We start from the raw sequence: 25959 nt of genomic DNA on the forward strand, positions 1-25959 counted from the left end.
AAGTCAAGTGACTGAAAATTATCCACTTGATGACGTTATTAAATACCTTGTGAAGACTGCGCTGTGGCTCAGTCCAAGCCCTAAGGCCTCAGAACAAGGGAGGCAAGGGTACGGCTCTCAATGGGAGACCAAGGTCCTGAGGGACAGTAGGCTTCTGACGTTAAGTCCTGAAGTCAAAACTTGGAGTGTTGACGCCCAGGAAGGAAGAGTTGTGAACCCCGGATCCAACAGGCAAAGACCTAAAATCCTCCAGTCATTCTGTATTACTGCTTGCCCTTGGCTGAGCGGATGGCACGTGCCTACATTGAGGGCAGAGCTCCCGTGCCCGTGCTCAGTCAGTGAGTCAAAGGCCAGGCTCCTCGGGACACAGACATACCCCACAACAGAGCTTTCTTTACCAGATCTCCGGGCAATCCTCACTCCAGCCAAGTTGACACCATCTCAGAGATGATAGATCTTTACACTGAAAAGAAATTGGAGAAGACACAAATAAATGGAAATAAATCCTGTGCTTTAATGCTGTTAAAAGTGTCCACCAATCAAAGCAAATCACAAACGCAGTGTAATCACTATCAAAAACCAGTAACATTAACCACAGGAAAAGGAAAAATAATCCTAAAATTCATGTGAAATCACGAAAGACCTCTAAATAGACAAAGCAACTGTAAGCAAACGGAACAAAGTCAGAGGCGTCACACTATTTAATTTCAAAACACACTACAGAGCTGCAGTGACGAACCACACGAAACTGACAGAAAGACCAACAGGACAGACTGGAGAGCCCAGACAGACATAAACCTGTGCAGTCAGACCCTCCTGACTGTCAACCAGAGAACCAAAAACACACAGTGAGGAAAGAGTAAGAAAACAAACAGCCAATTAAAGAGACATTTCTCAAAAGAAGACTTACAAATGACCAACAGATTTATGAAAAGGCGCTCAATATCTCTCATCATCAGGGTAGAACAAATCAAATCCACAGTGGGCTCACCTCATCCTGAGGATAGCGTCTACCAAAACAACACAAAGGGTACATGTTGACAGGGATGTAAAGAAAGGACACACAAACATACACACACACACACACACACACACACACACCACCCTGTGGGTGGGAATAAAAGTTAATACAGCTATTGTGGAAAACTTTTAGAAGTTCCTCAATATTAGAATTACAACAACTGCATGACCCAGAAAACCCATGACTTGGTGGTATGTACCCAAAAGAAATGGAATCAATGTCAAATAAATACTGTTACTCCCATATTTACAGAAGTATTGATTACAATAGCTAAGATACTGAATCAAACGAAGTGTCCGTCATTATAAAACTTGAAGAAAATGCGGTATGCATGCACAACAGAATACGACTTAGCTACAGAAGAAGGAAATCCCATGATTTGGGACAACACAGAGGAACCTGGAGGACATTAAGTGAGCCAAACCAGGCACAGGAAGACAAATGCCACACGACCTCACAATCTGGCATTTAAACAGGTGATGCAAACACAGAGCCAAATAGTCATCACCGTGGACTGGCATGGTGTGGAGTGAAGTGGGGTGGAGAAATGTTAGTCAAAGGGGCACAATTATAGGGATAAGTTTAAGAAGTCACCCGAATGACACCATCACCATAGTCAATGATGACTTATTATGCTATATTAAAAAATATAGAAACAGTAAATTTGTGTTCTTGTCACAAGGTAAAAACTATGTGAGGCATTCCCCTGTTAATTAGCTAGATCTGACTGTCCCACAGCACAGACACATGTGTGTGCAAATGTATATTTTTAAATATTATAAATATGTAAATAAACAAATAAATGTAAACATATATCTCAAAATGTCACACTGTACATTATAAATATATATATATAAAACACATATTTGTAAATTTATAAAGTTATAAAAGGACATAGAGATGTATCTTAATGACAACGCATTTGTTTAGCATGTGTGAGTTCCTGGGTTCAGTCACTGGCACCAAAACCACTTTTCATGCATGTGTAGCAAAGTCATTATTCAAGTCTTCCTAAGTGTTTATTTTCAACAGATCAAATTCACTAGAAATTTTAAAAATCATGTAGGAGGCCAGCCTGGTCTACAGCACAAGTTCCAGGCTAACCAAGGCTACACTGAGGAACCCTGTCTCCAAAAAACAAACAAAAAAAATAAAAATCAACATATTCTAAAACAAAGCTTTAAGAAGAAAGTATAAAATAATATCTTTATGACATTGAGGGAAATAGAATTTGCCAAACAGAATTCAGAAAACAGGACTTAAAGTGCAAAATTAGCAGACAGCATTCAAGACTGTTATGAACCTGAGGTTGCTGGACAGCAGAGCACACACATACACAGCAGGCACAAGACCTCAGGTCCAATCCCCAGAAACCCTGGCCCAAAGAAAATTGCTTTTATTCTTCCACAAAAGGCATAATTAAGAAGCTGGATATCATTGTGCATTCCTATAATCTAATATTCATGAGGCTGAGGCAGGAGGATCACAAATATAGCCTAGCCCAGTTGAAAATCTATTTGGAAAAAAAAATCCTTACGAGAATAAAAAATATAAGTCCAAGCCATATTATAAAGAAATATTCACAATACCTTTCATATATACATATATTCTATAAATCAGGGCTGGTGAGATGGCCTAGCAGGTAAAATCACTTAACAGTCGAGTTTAGCAACCTGAGCTCAATCCCTGGACCCCACAGTGGAAGGAGAAAACCAACTCCTCTAAGTCGGGCTCTTACCTCTACACATATGATATAGCATACATGATATGGCCCATACACACATATCATGCACATACACTAATAATTAATTAATTTTTTAAATCTGTAAGTCAATAAGAACAAAGAAAGCCTGACAAGAAATTTGGCAGACACAGACCGTCGTGGCTCGTGCCTCTAATCCCAGCATTCCAGAGGCAGGCAGATCTTTGAGTTTAAGGCCAACCTGGTCTACAGAGCGAGTTCCAGGATAGCCAGGACTGTTACACTGAGAAACCCTATCTTGACGGAAAAACACTGATAAAAGTTATTAAATCAGATCTTTTAAAAAGACTATATCCAAGTGGTCAATACATTTCAACAAGGTGCTTAACTTCTGGGTCATATGAAATAATCCTAAAATTCATGTGAAATCACGAAAGACCTCTAAATAGACAAAGCAATTGTGAACAAACAGAACAAAGTCGGAGGCGTCACACTATTTAATTTCAAAACACACTACAGAGCTGCAGTGACGAACCACACAAAACTGACAGGAAGACCAACAGGACAGACGAGAGAGCCAGACATAAACCTGTGCAGTCAGACATAAACCTGTGCAGTCAGACCCTCCTGACTGTCAGCCAGAGTACCAAGAACACACAGTGAGGAAAGAGTAAGAAAACAAACGGCACCAGGTACTGATAAGCTAAGGTTTTGCCCTCTTTGATGGAGAGTCCTCTTTGCCAACATGACTGCATTGAAAACTGTTTACAAGACCAGAAAAATCACACCTCTGGTGTGTCGGTGAGAATATTTCCAGAAAGGATTGACTAAAGAGGTATGGCCTACCCTGAATGGGGGTAGTATCACACCATAGCTGCATAGAATTAAAAACAAAGGAAAAAATCCAGATAATGCAGGTATTACTTACCATCTATCTATTATCTATCCATCTATCTATAATCTATTATCTATCATCTATCTATCTATCTATCTATCTATCTATCTATCTATCTACTTACCTACCTATCTATCATCTGTCTGTATCTCTATCTCTACTTAATGTGTACCCTGAGTTGAGCAATCTTCGCCATGTGTTGCTGTTGCCATTGGTTACTGCCACATCCCAGGGCCCCAAATCCATGGAGCCTAAGAATATGGGGCAAAACCTCAGAAACTGTGAACCAAAACAGATAATTCCTACTTTCAATGTATCTCTCGAGTATTTGGTCACAGCAACAGTAACAAAAAGAGTAAGACACAAAAGTGTTCCCTTAGAAGTGGCCCATCTCTGCGACTACACCGGACTGAGTAGTCCTAGACTTTGACACTAGTTTACAAAAGGAATTTGGAGAAAAATTAGAAGTGCGCGAAAGAAAATCTTGGCTGTCACAATCAGGGCTTATCAAGCAATTAAGGTGGGAGTGCGAAGGACCAGAATGACAGAGAAGTGTGGGGAATTGCTGTCGTTTCCATGAGAAACGCCACCCATAGACTCGTACATTTAAACAGCTGGTCCCCAGTTAGTGGTGATGGAGAAACATGTCTCTAGGGCCAGACTTTGAGGATTTATGGGCTTTATTCCACTTTCTGCTCACTCTCTCTGCTTCCTGTTTGGCTGTGATCGGATCTCTCAGCTCTGGCTGCCTGTCACCATGCCTCCCCCACCATTACGGACTCTTCCTCTAGAACTGTATGGCAAGATAAGCTTCTTTAATTTGCTTTTGGTCATGAAATTTTTATCACCACATGAAAGAACTGATACAGCGATCGAGATTATTTTCATGTGGTCTCAGATGAGAATAAGGGTTCTACTGGGAATGAGGCTAAAAGCCAATCCTGTTTCCATTTTGGCAAAGAACTTGGACCACATTTTATCCAGGATCTGCATCTTGCCAGAAGGCTGAGTATAAAGGTGGTAGACTAACTAATCTGAGTGAGGAAATTTCAAGTCAATCCAGAACTTAGTCTGTGGAATGATTATTGCTGGCTTCTCCTAACCAAGTGTACAGGGAGACTAGGAAGCAAAATGCAGAGTAGGAAGGACCTGGGAGAAGTCACAATTCGGTCATAAACGCCAGTGCAAATCAGAGCCAAGAAAGGTTTGGTTTCTAAAGGAACTAGGGTCATTTAAAAGAAGTCAGGTCAGTTGCTTCAGAGAAAATGTGTCTTTGTATGCTTCCGAGAACTAGCTAGAACTCACTCGTGGCAGACTCGAGAATGTGTAATACTTCCCTCTGAGTACAGAGCGCCTCTGAGTCATTCAGCTCACACAAGCCCACCTAGAAATTGTTTCCTCTGGACTACAGCTCTGCAATCCAGGCATACGGACCTCACGCTGCAGCACAACTTGGCATCTGCCGCCTGATGCCACACTTGCAGGCATGCAGAAAATAAAAACGACATGGTTATGAGTACTTCCACACAGACTTCAAAGGAAGACCTGGGAGGCCAAGTAATGTGCGACAGCAGCAAGACCACTGTGGGCAGCCCCGGGTGTGGGGGCAGCGTGTGAAACTGGGAGCATGGGAAGGCAATGCACAATGGTGAGCACAAGAGGTTAGCAATGCCGATGCCAGGAACTTGGAATACCTGCCTGGGAAAAGCTCAGGCAGCAAGCAGAGGTAACACAAGAAAGAAACTGTGTGGGCTCTGGCCAGCAAGGTCATAGGGATGATGCTCCCTAAGCCACTGAGAGCTTACATTACCACATGGTGTGCTCAGACACCAAATACCAGAAGGTGCTGCAGGGTTTATGTTGGCCCTGATTCGTTAGGGTCTTGCTTTGGCCCCATCCCTGCTTTCTGTACCACCATCTACCTCGTTTGGGGTAGAATGTGTATCCTGTGCCACTGGATATTCAAAGTATGTGATTTCCTTTTCCATTTTAGATGGTTCTCATTACTACGAGTTTGTCTTGAGTCTTGGGAAACTTCGGATTGGAACTTTGGAACAATGTTGCAGATGTTACTATGGGAATTCTTGGAGATGGACTGAATGCACTTTGCATTATGAGAAAGACATGAGCCTTTGGGAGCCAAGGATGAAATGTTGTGGTTTAATGTGTGTGTGTGTGTGTGTGTGTGTGTGTGTGTGTGTCTATGCATGATAAATGTGCGGACATACGTGGCACAAGGCACAAGTTCAAGTCAAAGAACAACTTAATGGAGTTGGTTCTTTCCTTCTACCTCTATGTGGGTTCCAACATCAAACTCAGATGGCCAGGCTTGCCCCACCTGCTGAATTTTCTAGAAGTAACAGGTTAATTTTATAAATAATTATTACCATTATTTATTTTGTGTTATATGTGTGTGCACATGCTCCACATGTTAGAGCACGCATGTGGAGAGCAAAGGACAACTTTAAAGAGTCAGTCTTCATTTGTTACCTTGTGGGATCAAGTCACCAGGCATGCTGGGGAGTTCTTTTACCCTTTGGGTTATCTCACAAGTTTAATAGTTACTCTTGATTATTCCCTTCATTAGATTGAGGAATGCATAGAATAATAAAGGATATATCTGTGTGTGTCTGCAAAGGTGTTTCCAGAAAGTATTAACAAAGGGGAAAAAAATGTCCTGAAATGCGGGCAGCAACCATCCCATGGGCTAAGGATCTTGACAGAACAGAAAGGAAATATAGGAGTCAGGGATATGCACAAAATGGTACAGTTCTTTCCTCACATGTAGAATGCCCTGAGTTTGATACCCAGCAGTGTATAAATCCAGGCATGGCGGTACAGCCTATAATATAAGTCCAACTCGCAGGAGGTGGAGGCATAAAAGGATCAAAAGTGGAATATTACCTTGGCTTTATAGGAAATCAAAAGACAGCCTGGGCTACATAAGACTCTGTCTCAAAAGTAACTAAAGAAAATAAAATAGGCAAAGAGAGAAGACCAGGCATTCTCTCTCTTCCGCTATTCCCTGGCTCACAGAAGGTGGGCACCTCTGCCATAGGCTCCTGTTGCCATGGTGTTTGCTTCTTCCCATCGATCCAAGAACACGGAATAAAACCTCTGAAACCATGAGCCAAAATAAATACGTTTTCCTTCAGGTTGTTCCCCACAGTGACAAAAGCTGACATACTCTATGAACTAGCAATTACACTCTTAAGTATTTAATCCACAGAGATGCAACCATGGGCGGGACCAACAATGCATATGCGTATGTTCCCAAGCAGTTCTCAGACCCAAGCAGCACATCACCAAAGCACTTGTCCAAATACTGCAGGTGTGTGCTCACTTCAGAGAGCTGTGTGGGAATGAAAATGGGTGTTCCACAGACTGCTGGTGGATCTCACAAGCAGAGCCGAGTGAGAGAAACCGGAGCAAAGGACACACCAGATTATTGTCTCCGCACAACACTCAAAACCATGGCACTAATCAACAGCAAGATCCCTCAGATCTGGAGTTATGCTGTGCACATGGGAGACAGTCAGGACTCAAAGGGGTCTCAGTGTCACTTGGCTTGGAGTCAAGTTAGCTAAGAACAAAACAATTCATCAACCTGCCTGCTTAGAAGGTATACGTACTTTTCAACGCTGAATTATTACAAAGTTTGCTTTTTAAAAGCCAATTTTCCTTTGGCATCAACACACTCAAAAATCATTACCAAAAAGTTTCCAAAACCAAAGTTTGGCAGTTCGCTTCCCAAGACGACTCTGGCTGGGCCCATTTCCACGGGGCCTGCCACCTGTACTGTCTCCGGATGCTGTCCGGAGGCATGGACCTGGAATGGCTACTTTTCCGCCAACTCGACACAAGCTACAGTCATCTCGGAGGAGGGCGCCTCAATTTAGAAGATGCCTCCAGAAGATTGGGCGCTAAGCAGACGAGCCTGCGGGGTATTTCCTTAATTAGTGACCCACAGGGGAAGAAGGCCCAGCCTATTGTGGGTGGGGCAGCGCCTGTGCTGGTGCTCCTGGTTCTAGAAGAAGACTGGCTTAGCAAGCCATGTGGGTAAACAGCACTTCTCCACAGCTTCTGCATCATCAGCTCCGGCCTCCAGGTTCCAGCCCAGTTTGGGTTCCTGCCTTGGCTTCCCTCTCTGGACTGCGATCCAGGGTACGTAAGCCAAATAACCCTTTCCTCCCCGAGTTGCTTTTGGTCACTGTGTTTCATCGCAGCAACGGTAACCTGACTAAGACCGAATCTCACTCTGGAAATGAACTTCTTGGTTCTGACTTTCCTTCTACTGTATCTTCAAAGATAACCAGCAATATTTTTTAGAGGAGGAAACCAGGCTAAAGGAAGCTAATTCCTGGCCTGGAATCCTCTAAAGACTCAGAATTTGAGAGCATAGTGCCTTTCTGTTGGTGGTTCTTAACCTGTGGGTCGTGACTCCTTTGGGGGTTGAATGACCCTTTCACAGTGGTCGCCCAAGACCATGAAAAACTGCAGATACATAATAGTAGAAAAATTACAGTTATGAAGTAGCCACAAAAATAATTTTAGGGTTGGGGGTCACCACAACATGAAGAACTGTGTTAAAGGGTTGCAGCATTAGGAAGGCTGAGAACCACGGCTTCGTTTGAGGAGTGACTTAGGGCTGGCTGGAAGTCTACTTAAGAAATGGTGAGATCTGGGGGGGGGGGGGGGAAGAAAGAAAGAAATGGTGAGTTCTGAAGATCCTCTTCCTTGGGCCCTGAAATGGGCAGGCACCAGGCCCGACGTCCAGCAGAAGACTAAAGGTTATGGGAGCAACAGGGAGTCAGGCGGGGGTTTACACTGGCATCACGGAGTGAAAATAAGTGACCACTCATAAATACCTTAGTATTTGTGAGCCCCAAGCCCTCAGGCAAGACTTCCTGAGGTGCCCACATTCTCATAAAGGAGGGTAAGCAGTAAGGCAGGTGGCGGCACATGGGACCTTGGTTATTCTGCAGTCAGTCTCTTGAAGATTAATAAAACAGGCCCAAGCTGTGTACGTGGCTTAGCGGTGCCCCCACCTGTCTAGCAAGTACAGGACCTTTTATTCAATCTTAGCACCATAAAACAGGTCCCCCATCTGTAAGCAAATGCCTATTCCCCTAAAGACTGATAGAAAGATGAAAGAAGCTGTAACCAGGAATAAGGCTTACTGTTTAAGAGGGCATCCAAAGACGGAAGCCGGAATGCCAGGTCACATCCCACTATGACAGCCTCCCACTACCCAGTGATTTGTGGACCTGTAGGTCTTAACATCTAAGTGGTGTATCTATAAACCCATCCTCTTTTCCATGTCCCTATACTGTACTCTCTCATTTGTCTGCACTGTTTGGAGGACTTTTAATTTCTTTTCATGGGATTTTCTGACAAATCTATCAATGCAATGGAAGTGCACTGCTGTATCAGGCAGAGCAGTGCATACACCAGCCCACCCGGCTCCACTCACTCATTCACTCAGCCTTACAAGCCTCCCAACCTACCCCCCTCACATTCATCCACCATTGGCTTGCGCATTCCACACAGGCTTGAAATTAGTGCAAGATAACAACTTTAAACTATGGTGCTCATGTGGGAATTGATTCTTACAGTAAGACAATTTCTGCCTTTATGAGGGCAAGCAAAACAGCATACAGAATCTAGCTGTGACTAGGATGCTGGCACATGTTAGCAATCCCAACGCTCCAGAAGCTAAGACAAGAAGGTTGTTAATCTGAGGCAGCCCTGAACTACGTAATGAGACCCTGTCGCAACAGAATAAAATAAATAAGATGTGGAATCAAAGAAACATGCCGGGATCCTGGATCCAGTTCTGTCACTGTGACAAAAGTACCATAGCTAATCAACATAGAAAGAGGAAAGGCTAGCTAGGCACACACCTTTAATCCCAGCACTTGCAAGGGGAGGGGGGGCCGGCCAGCCTGGTCTACAGAGTGAATCCCCACACAGCCAGGGCTACATAGAGAAACCCTGTCTCAGAAGAGAAAAAAAAGGAAGAAAGAAAAGAAAGAAAGAAGCAAGGAAGGAGGGAGAGAGAGAGAGAGAAGAAGAAGAAGAAAAGAAAAGAAAGGAAAGGAAAGGAAAGGAGAAAAGAAAGCAAGGAAGAAGGAGAGGGGGGAGGAAAAGAAAAGAAAGGAAAGGAAAGGAAAGGAGAAAAGAAAGCAAGGAAGAAGGAGAGAGGGGGGAGGAAAAGAAAAGAAAGGAAAGGAAAGGAGAAAAGAAAGCAAGGAAGAAGGAGAGGGGGGTGGAAAAGGGGAAAGGAAAAGAAAGGAAAAGAAAGGAAAGGAGAGGAGGAGAGGAAAGGAAAGGAAAGAAGAGAAAGAGGAAAAGCTGAATTTGGGGCTTACATTAAGTTTCCGAAGTTTCCATCCTTGACTAGTCAGCTCTATAGCTTTGGGGCCTGCAGTGAGGTCATGGTGAAAGGCATTGGTCAAGCAAAGTTGCTATGTCATACCAACTTGCAAGCAGAAAGAAAAGATGAGCCAGGGCCCCCAAACTCCCTTTAGGAGCATGCTGCCAATGACTACCTCTCTTCCACTAGGCTTCCCTCCTAATGCTTATAACAGCATCTGCTGGGGACCAAGTCTTCAAGGCACGAGCCTTTGGGGACAGTTGGTATGACCTACAACCTGTCTGACTTTGGGCAGGTTAGGTCTCAGCGCTAATCTTCAATGCCTCTGTCGACAGAATAGATATACTAATACCTTCTTCTATGTGGCAAAACATTATTATAAAAATATCTCTTACATTCTAAGAGGCTGGAAATTTTACTGGCCCTCACAGCCAGAGTTAATAATACACTTGAGGTCACTTATGACTTAAGATTGCTATCCTGGTGTGTATTCCGCCTGTTTGTTTAACCTGCTTGTCAAAGAACAATGTGACAGCCAACCTTACTTGCCTTGGGGTCCCATGTAATCAACTTTTACAACCTAAGCTAATGCATAGCTTTAATCTTAAATTATATACTCTTTCACATTCTGACTCATGGGTCGTGTGTGTGTGTGTGTGTGTGTGTGTGTGTGTGGTGTTATGATAATAAACACTGGAAACAGCAAATAGATTGAAAACAACCTTTTAAAGCAAATATCCACCATAAATGTTGGAAGAGACATGGATACGGTTGATAAGTCTGTGCGATGGTGTTTGCAATACAGCCAGGGGCAGTTTGAGGTGGTTGGAGTCAGAGAGGTTTCATCCCCTGTAAAACTCTGCTAAAGATTTCTGTAAAGTATCCCTCATTCCCTCTCCCATGTGACTATTGCTTGCTGTTTAATAAACACAGAGGAAAAACCCATTGTTAGAGACACAAACACAGGCACACAGACATAGACAGACACAAACAGACACAGACATACAGACACAAACACACAGAAGAACAAGAGCCTAGACCCCCAGCATCCAAGTAAAAGCTGGGCAGACATAATGCTGCCTGTAATACCAACACCCAGAAGGAGGAGACAGGAGGACCTGAGGGTAGGTCTATACGATCCAAGTTGGGAGTTCTGGGTTCGGCAAGATAGCCCACCTCAATAAAGAAGCTGGAGCACAATCAAACAAGACATCTGACATCAATTTCAGGCCTGCACACAAGCATACAGATGCACAGGCACAGATGTGCAGATAAATAATAAAGTTTTATGTGAAGGGAACAGGAAGGATGTCCAGGACTTAACTATGCATTTCTGAAATGTCCAGCAACTCTATAATTTGTTGATTTTGTTGTTGTTGTTGTTGTTGGAGGTGGTTTTCGTCTGTTTGTGTATGTCTTTTTAGCTGTGTAGTGAAGCAGACTTGCGCTCACCACTCTCCTGCTCAGGCACTGCGGGGAGGTATCGTGATGTGAGCTGGTTAGGTTTTGTTGCCCTTTCCTTGTTTAAATCAACAGCACAGTAAACTGCACATGATTTATTTAGCAAAGACTCGCGGAATAGCTCGTGTGTGCTAGGTTCCGTATGAACCAACAGGGATGTAACTGTGATGAGTTAAAATGACCTCGAGGAGTTTGTGATTCCCATGGAGTCTGACCCTGAAAAAGTCTCTTAGGAATGGGGAAGACAACATCCACCTGGTCCACCGGCTCATTGCCTGTAACCATGGCTGCTTTCCTCAGACTCCCTTGAAGATAATGGGATAAAAAAATCAGGGCGCTCTATCCCCAGAGCCGAATGGATAAGGTCCACCAGTCCTTCCATCTCTTCTTGTCTGGTGACATTTAACAGTTTCTCCCTGGCAGTCCAGTCTAAGCTCTCATCACCACTTCCTTCATCCGTGGACAACTGGCCCTGGTCCTCTCCTTAGATCCAGAGGAGGAACATGGGATTGGCCAATTGGTGTATTGATTTCCTGGCTTTAAAAGCCTCCAGATGCATTAAACACAACATTTTGCTTTAGAACATCAAAGGAACTGAAATCGTTTTACATATGTGCTGTGGGAGCTCCTTCTGCTCCTTCAGCCAATATTCTTTAAGATACCAGCCCACTTGGGCATGGTCTCTTTCGCTTTAAAAAGCAGTAGTAACCCTGCTACTAGACTCTGTTCCTGATCGTGCAGAGGGCTGTTGTCTAGGAAAGTGATCTGTATGTTTTCCCCTTAAATAAATAACCGTTTTATTAATCATAATTCCAAACTGGTGTGGGATTGTTTTGTGACTTACATCTACACATATGTATAGACACAAAGCATATCCCTACAATAGGACTCTAGACTACTTTTATCTAAACATAGAAAACAAAATATTTCCTAAAATACTTAAAGAAGGAATAATAATGTAGGCTGGGCATGGTGGCTCATGCCTGTAACCCCAACTTTGAGAGGCTTAGTCAGTACAATAACAAATTCAAGGCCAGTCTGGGCTACACAACAAGAGTCTATCTCAAAACAAGACCATGCATACATACCAAAAAAAAAAGAAGAAGAAGAAGAAAGAATGTATATATACACACTACAATATGAGTGAAATTTGAAAGTTTTGCATTAAATAAAAGCAGCCAGATGTGAAAAATTATATTCTATGATTATATTTATGCAAAATGTCTAGGCCAGGCATACTTCATAGGGCGTATTTTCTGGTATCTGAAGTCTATCTCAATTTCTTAAAGTACAATGATATTTCATTCATAAAACTTCAAATCTAATTTTTCTTTTGTCACTTATTTTTCCTTTTTTTGTGATGAATCAAACGTAGGCCTTGTGCACACTAAGCAAGTACTTGATTCAGCCGTGAGACACAATCTTACTAGTACAAAAATCACCTCCACACAATTCTAAAACTCACATGAAAATCTCTATCACAAAACCTGCTCCTCCCTCCTGTGTGAGTGAGGAAAGACAGAGCGGAATATGTAGCGGCTGAGTCAGTGGTCGGAAAGGGAGCAGAAACTGCGGCCTTCTCACTTCCAGGCGGATAGATGGCTCTTCTACCTAGATGTTTTATTTGTTTAAAGATCAAAAACAACCCTCTCATCCGCTGAAGAGAAGGGGAGAGCAAGGATGGGGATTGGGGAGAAAGCTGGTCTATCTGGATCCTGTCCACCATCTCGTTTACCAGCGATTTGAACTATCTCCCTCACTCACACAGTATCCTGTTGGACTTCAGAGGGTACAGTATCGGTTTATAAATCTTTCCGTAAGTGAAGATGTAGCAAACAAGATGAGATGCTGTAAGCAAGGATACAGTAACAGAGAGGCACATGAGCAAAGACAGAGAAGAACACGGGAACCTCCGCAGCCATTATCTCCAAGACACAGGACCATCGATGACAGGCTTCCTCTGTACTTTCCTGGATTGTCACAAATCCTTTTAGGAGCATATATGCTTTTACCTACTCACTACCAGGTACCATGCTTGGCATATCCAATGTACTATATAACAACTTTGGAAGTATTACTATTTCCTTTTCAAAGCCAAAGACCCTAGGGCCAGAGAGATGGCTCCAGTGGGTAAAAACCTGCTGACCTTGAGTTCCTTCCCTAGAATGCACTTATTAGAGAGACCCAGCCCCACACATAGATTGTTCTCTGACCTTCATACATTTCCATGACATGCACATGCCCAAGTACGTACACAAAATTAATATATAAAAACACTTTTAAAATTTTTAAAAAATAAGTTAGATTGTCAAGAGTGTAGGTACATACCTAAAATCCCAGAATTCAGGGGAGCTAAAGCAGGAGAATTGCCGTAAGTGCAAAGCCAGCCTAGACTATCTAGTCAAAGTTTCTTTCTTTCTCTCTCTCTCATTTTCCCTTTCTCTGTCTCTGTTGCTCTGTCTCTCTCTCTGTCTCTCTCTCTCTCTGTCTCTGTCTCTCTCTCTCTCTCTCTCTCTCTCTCTCACACACACACACACACACACACACACACACAAAGAAATGAGGCTCCAGGAAAGTAAGGGACTTCTCAGCTTAAGTTTTCTCCCTCTGTTTCCTTAACTTCTTTTCCTCTTTCTCCATCCCACACCCCTGAAAACAGGTACTAAGGGCCTAAGGTGTGTTCAGATTTTACACAGCAATTAAAATATAAAAGTCATGCAAGAGGGGCTGGAGAGATGGCTCAGAGGTTAAAAGCATTACCTGCTCTTCCAAAGGTCCTGAGTTCAATTCCCAGCAACCACATGGTGGCTCACAACCATCTGTAATGTGGTCTGGTGCCCTCCTCAAGCATGCACGTAGATAGGATATTGTATACATAATAAATAAATAAATAAATATTTAAAAAAAAAGTCATGCAAGAGAAAATTCAAAAGGCCCTGGGAGTAGGTTGTGGGCCAGACCTGGAGTCAGAGAGAGCCCTGGAGACAACTCCACTGCTAAAACGAGGAGGACCCTGAGCCAAGCTGACAGGGGGAGACACTGGTCAAGCAGAAGGAATAGCATGTGGGAAACACAGTCTAACCTGATGGCTACCAATTCCAAGTTGAGCATGTGTGTGTGTGCGTGTGTGTACACACGCATATATGTACACACAAGTGCATGTAGATATGTGTTATGGTTTGGATATTAAGCCTCACCCAAAGATCTATATGCTAAAAGCCTTGGGAGGTGGCAAAACCATTGGGAGAAGAAGGGTTTTGTAGAAAGAAGTTGGGCAACCGAGGCATGCCCTTGAAGGAGATATTGGTACCCTGGGTCCTGTTTCTGTGTATCTGCTCCCCCCCTCTCTCCTTGACTGCCATGTTACTAGGCTTTACCCATAACATGGTCCCATCATCCCAACATGATACACTGTGTCAACAAAGCCCCATAGCAGTAAGGCCAATGATCAAGGACTAAACTCTCTACAGCTGTTAACCAAAATAATCTTCCTTCCTATAAGGTATTCTTGGGTATCTTATCACAGTGACAGAAAGCTAACAGTACGTGATATATGGATATGCATATGTATATTTTAATACCTTGAGGTTAATATTAAGGATAGTAACAGTGTTGATTGCTAACATCTTAGTAATCATTAATACTTGTTGGTTAATTTTGAAAGATTTATAGTTTAATTTTAACATCTGGGTTCCCAAGTTAAAGATCCTGTCAAAATATCCTCGACAGGCTATGTCTCCCAGAGGAGAGAGAAAGAGAGCTGCCACTGTCTTTCTTCTCATATCCTGCTCTTCTAGGGGAGGGAGGTGTCCTTTGTTTGTAAGAAAAGGTTCTCTTTGTGTAGCCCTGGCTGTCCTGGAGCCTGCTACGTGGACCAGGCTGACCTCGAACTCACCTGTCTGGTCTCTGCCTCCTGAGTGCCACCCATCCCAGCTCTTCATCCTGTTGTGTCATTAAGGCAAGTGCCTTCCTCAGGGGCCCCTCTCCTCCCGACACCTTCCCGGATTTTCCCATTTATCTTGCAGCAGCAGGAGTCACAGCCAGTTCAATTTCTGCAAACTACCACCACCCCCTCAACTTGGAAAAAGGATCCTATATTTAAACAACACAACACCAAACTAAAAATGGCCTGGAGAAGAACAGCCACACCTTAAGTCAGGCTCTTGTCGGGTTTCACAGGCACAATGTCTCTCTCTCTCTCTCTCTCTCTCTCTCTCTCTCTCTCTCTCTCTCTCTCGCATATATGACCAAATGATTCTTAGGTGATAATTTTAAAAGGAAGAGGCAGCTCTACGGTTGCAGTCTGAAATAAGTGTCTGTTTTTAAATGACTGGAAAAGGAATGAGGACAAGAGAGAAAGGCAGAAAGGGGGAAGTGCTGACTCATGCAGGATGTATTCGGGGTGTGAGAGCATCCTCCGGTCCCCATGTTGTGCTGGCTATGCGGTCCCTTGCTCTCTGGTCAGCAAGCTTAAAACTATGAAAGAGTACGAATCAGAAGGCCTGACAGCGGGTTCTGAGGGATCCACAGCTCCCAGGTAACATCCCCCTTCCCAGTGACCTCATTCATAAAAACTAAGCTGACCTTGAGTGGTCCTCGAGCTTTCTCTGTCCTCAGCACTTTTCTAAAGGGTCTGACAGCATCGGGGAATGCTGGCTCATTTTTTGTGATCACAGTATTCAGGAGGCAGAGACACGAGGATGGCTGCAAGCTCACCTGGTGAACAGATCTGAGCTCAAGGCCAGCTAAGACTAAATAATGAAAACCTTTCTCAAAATCAAAATTAAAAAAAAAGAAGACATTTCCCATCAAAGCATCCACTTTTACAATTTTTATTCAGGTGTGTAACACATGTACGGAAGAGGGAATGGAGCGCACGTTCAGCTCAGCCTGTTTCCACGAACTGATCACACTTCACAATCCCACAGTCAGATAACTGACAACACATGGCACATCCCCAGGCCCCCCTGTGGCACATCTTCCATGCTAGCCGTGGAGTAGAGAAGCTCATCAAGAGAGACGAGAAGGAAGTGCCAGTTTGTTTCTTGGTCTAATTTTAATAGAAAACGTGAAACCCTTTCCTCAGCACACACGACCACACACCATCACTCATGTTGCTGCCTCCCAGATCTAGGTCACGTGAGTAGGGAGGGCGCTTTACTGTCCTGATGACTCAAGAGTCACCCGTGGTCCTAGGTGCATAAATGATCAAAGAAGGAGCCAAGTCAATGGCCAGATAGGACAGGAAGCTCCTGACTCCGATTAATACAGCACACAGCGCTGAAACCAGGGAGGGAACCCACGCAATGTGTGCTGGGTGCTGGCAAAGGTTTGGAGCAAGCCTAAAACAACTTCTCACTTGACCGTTTAAACCTTTTAAACCCTACTGCTATGCACAATGTCTATATGTCAATAAAAACTCAAAATGTTGTTTGTTTGTTTTAACATTTAAATACTGAATAGGAACATCTGTCAGCTCAGGGGTTTTGTTGGTGGTTCTGTTTGGGGATTAAGTTGGGGGGGGGGTTGTTTTGAGACGGGGTCTCACTGTTTCCCAGGCCAGCCTTGAACTTCTGGGCTCAAATAACCCTCCCAACTCGGCCTCCACAGTACGTGCCACCTTCTCTCAGAATTACGTACACCCAGTGGCACTTACATACCCTTCAAAAGGCAAAGGTGACCTAGGAGTGGTGGCTCACAACCATTATCTTAACACCCAGGAGGCAGAGGCAGGAGAACCGGTACAACATCAAGGCCAGCCTGCTCTATACAGCAAAAGCCAGGCCAGGCTCTGTGGCAACACCAGAAAAGGAAAACGAAGTGCCAAGGCCAGCAGGGCTAGGTGGCTCATGCCTGCGATCCCAGCTTGAGAGGCTGAGTCACAACAGCTGCTGTGAGTTCAAGGCCAGCCTGGGCTGGAGAATGAGACCCTATCTGAAAAAGGTAAAGTACTCTGGAGAGGTGGTTCAGGGTTAAAAGGACATTCTGCCCTTCCAGAAACACAAGTGCAATTCCCAGCGCCCACATCAGCTCACAGCCCTTGAGCTTCAGCTCCAGGAGAGCTGATGCCCTCTTTACCCCTGGATACACACAGCATTCACTCACGCAGACACACAGACACACACATACACAAAGACAGAAAACAAGAAAAAATGAAATAATCAACCTACCTAAAACATAGAACCAAGCAACTTTAGTAACCACATATTTTAAAGTCCATGTATAATAGCATTATAAACATATGTAAACATACATAAGTCAGCCATATGCAAGGCCTCTCGAATTTTTTCTAAGAACTAATATACCCACAGTCCGTCCTCTCACTACAGTAGAGGTAAACAAGAGGTCAATAGCAAAGAAGTAACTAGACAGGGCAGTAGCTAGAATTCACTAGTAATGACGTACACTTCTACATGAACCTCTGGGGGGGAAAAAACTTGTAATGGAAATTAAAATAGTTTCAGTAACTAATTATGACACAAAACTTACAGGATTTACAAAACAGTCATGCTCAAAGAAAACTCGACAGCCTCAAACGAAAGTATCTTCCCTCCTTCTGCCATGTGGGTCCGAGGGACCACACTCAGGCCGTCTGGCTTGGCAGCAAGAGCATTTCCACTAAGCCATCACGTCAGCCTCTATTCATCATTTTAAGGGAGAGCCTAGCTAATGCTTCAGTAAGAAAAGGTTTAAAAATATGTAAGAATCGGAAACGAGGACATAAAACTGTCTTAATTATAGAAAAATGTCAACATAGGAAATCCTGCTAAATCTAAAAACTCTTCAAGCTAATAAGTGTATTTAGCGAGATCACCGGCACAAAGCCAGCACATAAAAAAACGTATCGCATTTTTATATCCCAGGAACAACTCAAAGCAGCTCCAGCAGCACAGAGGAGAATCTGTAACCGGTGGCATCAGCAATTTACATCCCTGATGTGCCAGTGCCTCCACTGGACATGAAGGCGCTTTGCTCATCACTTCAGCACTCAGGAGACTGAGGCAGATGATCAGGTCAAAGGCCAGCCAGGGATGAGCCAAGTTCAAAGCCAGTGTGAGCTGCAGACACGGCAAGATCTTGTCTCCAAAGTCAAAGAAAAGGGAAAATGGTGTAGTTTCTGCTCAGCTCAATTTCAGTCACAAACAGTGATATACTGTTTCCATCTTTCTTAAAGGCACCAAAATTACAGAATGGATCTATACTGTTCTGAAATTTTAATGTGGACTCGAACTCTTGCAAAGCAGGAGGGTAAAGAATGAGAGGTACAGATTATCTTCAAGATGAAGATGCTTGCTTCACAAGCACAAGGCCCTGAGTTTGATCCCCAGCACTGCACAAAAACAAACCTAAACAAAAAGAGGAAGGGAGTCAAAACCAAACCATTTTGCATATAAATATTAAAACGTTCGGCTGGGTGGTGGGGGTGCACACCTTTAATCCCAGCACTAGGCAGAGGCAAGCGGATCTCTGTGAGTTCGAAGCCTCATCTACAGAGCTAGTTCGATGACAGCCAAGGCTACCCAAAGAAATCCTGTCTCAAAAAAAAAAAAAAAAACCAAAACAAGCAAGCAAACAAAAAGTTTCTTAGAATTAAGTGACATCTAAATCATCTAAATTGAGACATGGGAAGAGGGAGAAAAAATGAGAGAAGGTGTTCCAGTGTTCCAGGACTGACAAGGTTACACAGGGAAACTCTGTATCCAAATAAATAAATAAATAAATAAATAAAATTAGCAAGAATGGAAAAATACTTGATGGGTAAGGGCATTTGCTCTAAAAGCTTAAGGACCTGAGTTCAAATTGCAATCAGCTATGTAAAAAAAAAAAAAAAAAACAAACTGGCAGGGTGCTGGGGGAGCTGGAGAAAAGAGAAGACTGGCCAGTCAGCTTAGTAAAAATGATGAGCTTCTGGTTCAGTGAGCCACCCTAGCTCAGAGCAGTAAGACAGAGAGCAACGGAGGAAGACACCTGGCATCCTGTTTTGGCCTCTCCATGTATGCCCACATATGCTCATGCTTCAAGCAGAAAATAAATAGCACATTAATAGTAAAATATATGCGTGGCAATGTGTAAGAACTCTGGCAAAACTGTTACAATGTAGCCATGCACATGCATAAAGCAGAAATTAAATAATACTTTATTAATAAAATATATGCATTGCAACATGTAAGCACTAAGGCAGAACCATGTTACAGTATAGTATACAGTATACAGTCTACACCTGTATGTAGACTGAATGAGAAAGATAAATTATGTTGCAATTTCTTCCCAGTGTCTTCCAAAACATGCAACATTGCTTTAGGTGGGTTTTTCTAATTCAGTGTTATAAATTTCTTAGATTTGATAGTACTTTTAATCCTGGAAATTTCACTATGTGTATAAGACCAACATATATTCTAGGCTCAGAAACTACAACAGGTTTCCCCTCTTTGGCAAAACATTTGAAAGTTACAGATCACACGGGCTAACTCAAACAGTTCCGGTTTCTGCCAGTGAATGTTATCAAATGAAAAACTTACTAGCAGCTTTCCAGTGTGAATCCCGCTTCCATTGATAACCGTTGGCATTGGCAAATTTCCAGTCTGCCTTAACACATGCCCTGGACCCCTGGGAAATCACGCGAAATTTACAGGTCCTTCCTGTAAAAATATCATTTCACCAGCCCAACCAGGCAAAAGCAGCCATGACAAAAAGCCCTTGGAAGAAAGTGTGTTTTCTTGGAAGATATCAAAGGGGTCATGATGGCTAAGGAAAATAAAAACTAACCTGTCTTTATACTTTTTTTGATGGAAGAATAGGGACATATTTAATATGTGAGGCCGAAAGTTCGGGTCTGACCTTGTTCGGCTCCCAGTCTGATTCTGCAGTATCTTCAGTGAGCGCATCCAGGTCCCTGTCCCCCCAGGAGTGCTCAGATCTTAGTCTCAGCACATTCAAATGTTAGGCGCATCTTCATTTGCTCATAGAATGTTGTGTTTGTTAATATTAAATAATGTCCCTCAAAACACAGAAACATTGGAGGAGAAATATTTCCTCTGCCTTTTATAAAAAAAAAAATCCACTCTTTTTTTTTTCAAATTGTGCTCTCTTGTCCTTTCAAATCTCTTCTTCTACGACCTCAGTGATGAGGTCACAGACTTTAACATGTCTATTTTTCTTTTAACAAACTAGAAAATTAGTCAAAAGCCATTATTATACTTTTTAGGGTTCATATTTCTTTTCTTTATACAAGGTAAATTAATTCTAATATGGCTATAGGCAATTTTATCTTCTTTATATTTTGTTATTATTTATTTATGTAAACATGTATGTGTGTGTGAGTGTGTGTATGTATGTGTGAATGTGTGTGTGAGTGAGTGTATGTGTGTGTGTATGTGTGTGTGTGTGTGTGAATGTGTGTGTATGTGTGTGAGTGTGTGTGTGTGTGTGCCTGAGGAGGTGAGAGGAGCATCAGATCCCTTAGATCTCATGTAATAGGCAGCTACGAGTTGCCTGATGTGGGTGCTGGGAATCAAACTCAGGTCCTCTGCAAAAACAAAACATGCATTTAACTGCTGAGTCATCTCGCCAGCCCCTAAACAATTTTTAAGCTAATTTTTAAATTAGGGCTAATTTAAATTTTTAAATTAAATTAAAATTTTAACTTTAATTTTTTAAATTAAATTAATTTAAATTTTTAAAGCTAGTGGAGTGACTTGTCTGCAAACCCCTACCTGAGAAGCTGTTTGTGAGGTGGAAAGATCTGGGTTTAAATACAATTCTACCGCTTTGTTTATGCTGCGCAAAAGAATGTTAGCCCATTTCTTTAGGTATATGCTGGGACAATATGCAAAGTGCCCAGCTCACAAACTCACTGCTCATTAGATAGACTCTAGGACATTTATTACTAAAATTAGCGGCCGTGCTTGCCGATATCTATCTCATTCGCTCTGCTATTTTAATTGTCTTATACATATGATATTTCGTGGCTGGCAAAGCATTTTGAGATGACGTTCTAAAGAGGCCTATGTTCTAAAAGACCTCCATAGTTAAAAAAAAAAAAAAAAAAAAAAAAACCTCGCTGGGCTATCTGAAATGTACTGAGAACAGGTAAAGGAAGGAAGGCAGTTATTAAACCACAATCCCACACTTCCCGAACAGCAGTCATGTGACCGGAGCTCATTAAAGTTCAAGTTCTGTTTGCCAACATACTAAGCATGCACCGGCTCCAACTACCTCTTGCAATTTTACCTGGGTCCTCTGCTCATCTTTACGAGGAGAAGTGGCTTCTAAACTATCCCTACATTTTGGTTCTTTGATCCCTTTGGATCAAAAGGGATCCTTTTCGACAGGAAGACTCTACGTGTTTAGTACGTTTATTTCAGATTCAGGTCAACAACTGGTACTTTGCTTCCCAAAAATAGCTTTCCTGGTCTGGTGGACATATTCATATCCTCTCTCAACTATTTTGCGTGTGTGTGTGTGTGTGTGTGTGTGTGTGTGTGCATACATACACTCACCTCATACACTCTCTCACATACTCTCAAATCCACTCTTCAACACAGACCCATCTCACAACACAGAAAGAAGCTGACCTGAAAGGCCCTTAGGAGACCCTAGACATACATTAACTCATGACCTGTTTGGGGTCTTAGATACCTTGGCAAGCCAGAGGGAGATTGCTGACTCTTCTTCTCTAGACAAATAGCACACTTGCGCATGTGCGATTGCATTTTACAGACTCTGGAAACGAAATTTCTAAGCTTCATCATTGTCCGGTATGTTTTGGTTAGGACTCAAAGAACATAGACGGGACAACAGAATACAACCGTCTGTCTGCACACACAAACATAACAACCTGAAACAGAGGCTTCCGAAAACAGGTTAGTCACATATGTGCGATAGTTTCTAAGATAAATTGATTCTATGTGCCTGCCTAAAATGTTGCTCAGTTGTTACCCAATCCCCCACAAACTGGAAAAAAAAATATATTAACATTATCGAACTAACATCTTTCTACTTGGGAGATCAAGAAACTAAGACCCAAGGAAACCAAGAGTCTTGCCCCCATCTTTATTGAGAGACAGCTGAGTAAGCCAAAACATGTCTATTTGAATCACCAGCCCAAGCTAATACTGTAATACAAAAATTCCAAGTACCAGCTCCCATCAAAAAGGGCGGAAGAGAGACCTGAGGTTTCAAACATGCTGATGCTCTGAGGTGGAATGCTGGGCTGGGCCTGAGTCTGATTCAGACAGTTTTCTTTCTAAGTCGTGTCCATGGCCTAGCATGACTTGACAAATAGGCAAATTTGTCCCCGTTCTCCATTTCTCTAGCCACTACAACTAGCAAAGAAGAGCCCTCTTTTGGAACAGATTTTGAATATTTAGCTCACACAGGAATTATTTGTCCGTTGAGTAGCGGCTGGCTGGGAAATAGGAGTGAACTGTCCTCTTCGCTTTCACGGGGGCCTCACACAGCTGTTTCTTCCTCCCTGGGACTGCTTAATTAAAATTTAAACATCAAAACCACATGGATCAATGCGTGAATGTGAAGGGTCCAAAGCCTTTAAGCCGCCGCTGCCAACAACCCCAGGCCCCACCCCGTCACTTTTAAAGCGCGGAGAAGCCAGGATCCATTAAGACGCTGCCTTGCCTTTGGTAAATTCGAAAGCTAGCCTTGCCCCTGGTATCCATCACACCGTAACCGACTCACGGTCTCTTTGCTTGGGAGTTCTCCTGTATGTGAGTGTGCATATACCACTGCCCATCGCCACATGGGAATCTTTTAACAAGCAGAGGTCAGACACCTGCGGGCGGGGGGTGGGGGGGGGAGCACACCGACTACTGGGCAAGCAGGCAGGCGGGGACTGGGACGAGTGGTCACCTGGCGCCGGCGTGCCTGCACCTGCACACACGCCTTGCCAAGGGCAAAGCGCGTGGTCCCGGGCAGTTTCGGGCGTGCGGGCACCCTGAGCAGCTGCGGAAAAGCGAGGCTGGTGAACCCCAACATGAGCGCCAGGCCACGGAGATGGCGGCCTATCCCCGGGCTCGCGAGGTCCCTCTTCGGGCACCAGGATCTGGGGAGCCAAGGGTGCAAAGGGAAGTGCGGACCCTAAACCACGTGTACTCTGGGACGAACCGGGGGCCGTTGCTCCACCCCTCCCCCCTCCCGCTGCGGCAGAAATTTACCAGGGCCTCGGCCTTGAACCCCCGGAATCCTCCAGAGTCCTTGTTGCGGGGGGGTGGGGGGGGAGTGGGGGGGTCTTTCACTTCAATCTGTTTCTGTCCTTGCCCTCCCCTCCAACAGAATTCTTGTGCTGGTGTTTCTGGCTTTTGTGGGGTTATTTTTTTTTCTTTTTTAGAGGGGGTGGGGGGCAGGGAATAGGGGGAGTTTGCATCTGAACATCCCTGAGCAAGGTAAACAGTTCTGAAGGTCAGCGACGACTCCCCGCTGGTCCCTCCCAAAAAGATGAACGTTCATCTGGAGATCGTCTAGAAAACCCGAACCGTTTAAGCACCAAGTTCTCCAGCTAGTCCATTAATTGGCTGAAAACCTACATCTTAATGATTAGCAATTGTAAACACTCCCCCAAAAATAAAAGTATCAAAATTCTGGAAGCGATTATAAAGAAAGCTGTGAGATAGGTTCTCGGCCAAAATTAAGTCAAGAATGCAAAAGAAAAAAAAACGCATATATTTAGTGCTGCAAAAATGGAAAACTGAAGGAAATGGTATTTAGAAAACAGTCATTTAAAGAGGACATATATTACATAACTAAAAATTATGAATAGACCTCAGCAATCAAATTAGCCATCAGCACAAACTAAACAGGTTCATATTGTGACCCCCCCCCCACACACACAGCATCTTTTAGCTGCCTCTCTGCTGTCAACCCCTTACCTTTATTTTCAGAATCTTTCATTCTCTGTTCCCTCCCTCCGCTGCACGAAAGTAGAGAAGTCCAGCTGTCTGTGTAACCCTGACTTGGGATTTGTCATTCACGAACAGTCAGCGGTCCCGGGGGCGAAGTCCCTCAACGCAGAAGCACCCAAGCTATGATAATGGCATGCAAGTCAGTGTGCAGGGTTATAATTTTGCTTATGCTGGAGCGGAAGGGATGAGGATGAAGGCAGACGTAAACACGACTTCCAAAACATGGCATGGAACCGGATCTGGAGCCTACGTTTGCCCTTCTCCCTTTCCAGGAGTCAGTGCCTCTTTGCCTCCAGAGAGACTCGGTTGGTTCGTGTTGAACGTGGAAGGTCTGTGCAGTGGTCGAGACTTATTTCAAATGACTTTGGAGGGGAGTTTAAGAGCCCCAGCTTCCTCTTCTATACTCATTTGCTGCTTCCTTCATTTATTTAACAAACACTTCTGGGTGGGTCAGGCGCAAATCTTAGCCCTGTAGACACAGCAGTGTGCAGGACCAAACCCTAGCTCTGCTCTCAATACAGAAGCAGTGGGTGCCATACGGTGACCTGTGCCTGCTGCAAAGACATGATTCCTAAAGCCGCTTCACCAGGATCTAAATCAATGGGCATGGAAGCTTTGCAAACCTGCCCGTCAGTGACTCAACCTGCGCGTGAGGAAGCCAGACCAGGAGATCCCTCTACTCAAAGGCAAGGAAGCTTCCAGCAAACGTTCTAGCCATTCAGACCACACTGAGTTTTGTCTCGTTCTACAACTCAGGTACATCCCTTCTTTCCTCTGTCATTCATTCAACAAACAGTAAATTTTGGCAGGCACTGTTCCACCTGTTAGGGTTTCAGAGGCTATATAAAGCAGGCATGTCCCTGCTCCGGTAGCAATATTTTAACTTCCAGTGAGAGAATTCAGACAAGCAATTAAAAAAAAAAAAAAAAAAAAACGTAAGTGGCAGCAAATGCTGTGGGCAATAACGGAACGTGGCAATGAGGTGACAAGTGCCATTTTTAGACAGTGTGGCCAAGTGAGAGGATGTTTAACCTATGAAAAGTGGGGCAGCATTATCACAGTCTTCCAAACATCTCTATTTCAAAATGGGGCCGGGCGTGGCATTCATTGGCACAATATTTGCCAGGCACGTGCAAGGCATTGGATTTGACCCGTAGCATTGCCTTATAGCCCTCCATGCCCCCCTAAACAAAAGGAAAACAAGTTTAAAGCTGCTTTTTCAAGCTAGTGAGATGACTCACTGTGTAAAGATGCTTGCCCCCAAGCCTGACTCATGACCTGAGTTCAATCCCTGGGCTCTACATAGTGGAAGGAGAGATCCGCTCCCCAAAATTGTCCTCTGACCTCTACACATGTAGCACAACACACATATAAACACAAAATCGACGACTGTCATAATTTTTAAGTAAATAAACCTTTAAAATAAAATGAATAGGGGCTAGAAAGATGGCTCAAAGGTTAAGAGCACTGGCTGCTGTTCCAGAGGACCCAGGTTGGATTCCCACCAACCACCCCACAGCTCAGGGATCTAGTGCCCTCTTCTGGCCTCCTTGGGTACCAGGTATGTACATGGTATGTATACATACAAAC

General features: G+C 43.6%; 1 protein-coding gene across 7 annotated transcripts in view; it reads right to left on the bottom strand.

Annotated features, from left to right (window-relative positions):
• The window catches only part of Dnajc6 (DnaJ heat shock protein family (Hsp40) member C6), a 157430-nt gene that overhangs the window by 122192 nt on the left and 9279 nt on the right, over positions 1 to 25959 (bottom strand). The window contains exons 1-2 of one of the 7 annotated variants that reach the window (XM_087904807.1): positions 24337 to 24558; positions 399 to 463 (exon numbers count right to left, since the gene is read on the bottom strand). The exons of 1 other annotated variant lie outside the window; for it this stretch is intronic. Coding sequence is in view for 1 of the 6 variants with exons in the window: in XM_087904803.1 (XP_087760929.1) it covers positions 24337 to 24358 (22 nt within the window). In the remaining 5 variants the exon portion in view is untranslated. Of the gene's footprint in view, positions 1 to 46; positions 464 to 24336; positions 24559 to 25959 lie in introns of those variants that run through there. 5 more of the 7 variants (XM_087904806.1, XM_087904804.1, XM_087904808.1 and 2 more) reach the window with 5 other exon arrangements.

Source organism: Myodes glareolus, chromosome 3, assembly GCF_982192425.1.
Source record: "Myodes glareolus chromosome 3, mMyoGla1.1, whole genome shotgun sequence".
NCBI classification, from domain to species: Eukaryota; Metazoa; Chordata; class Mammalia; order Rodentia; family Cricetidae; genus Myodes; species Myodes glareolus.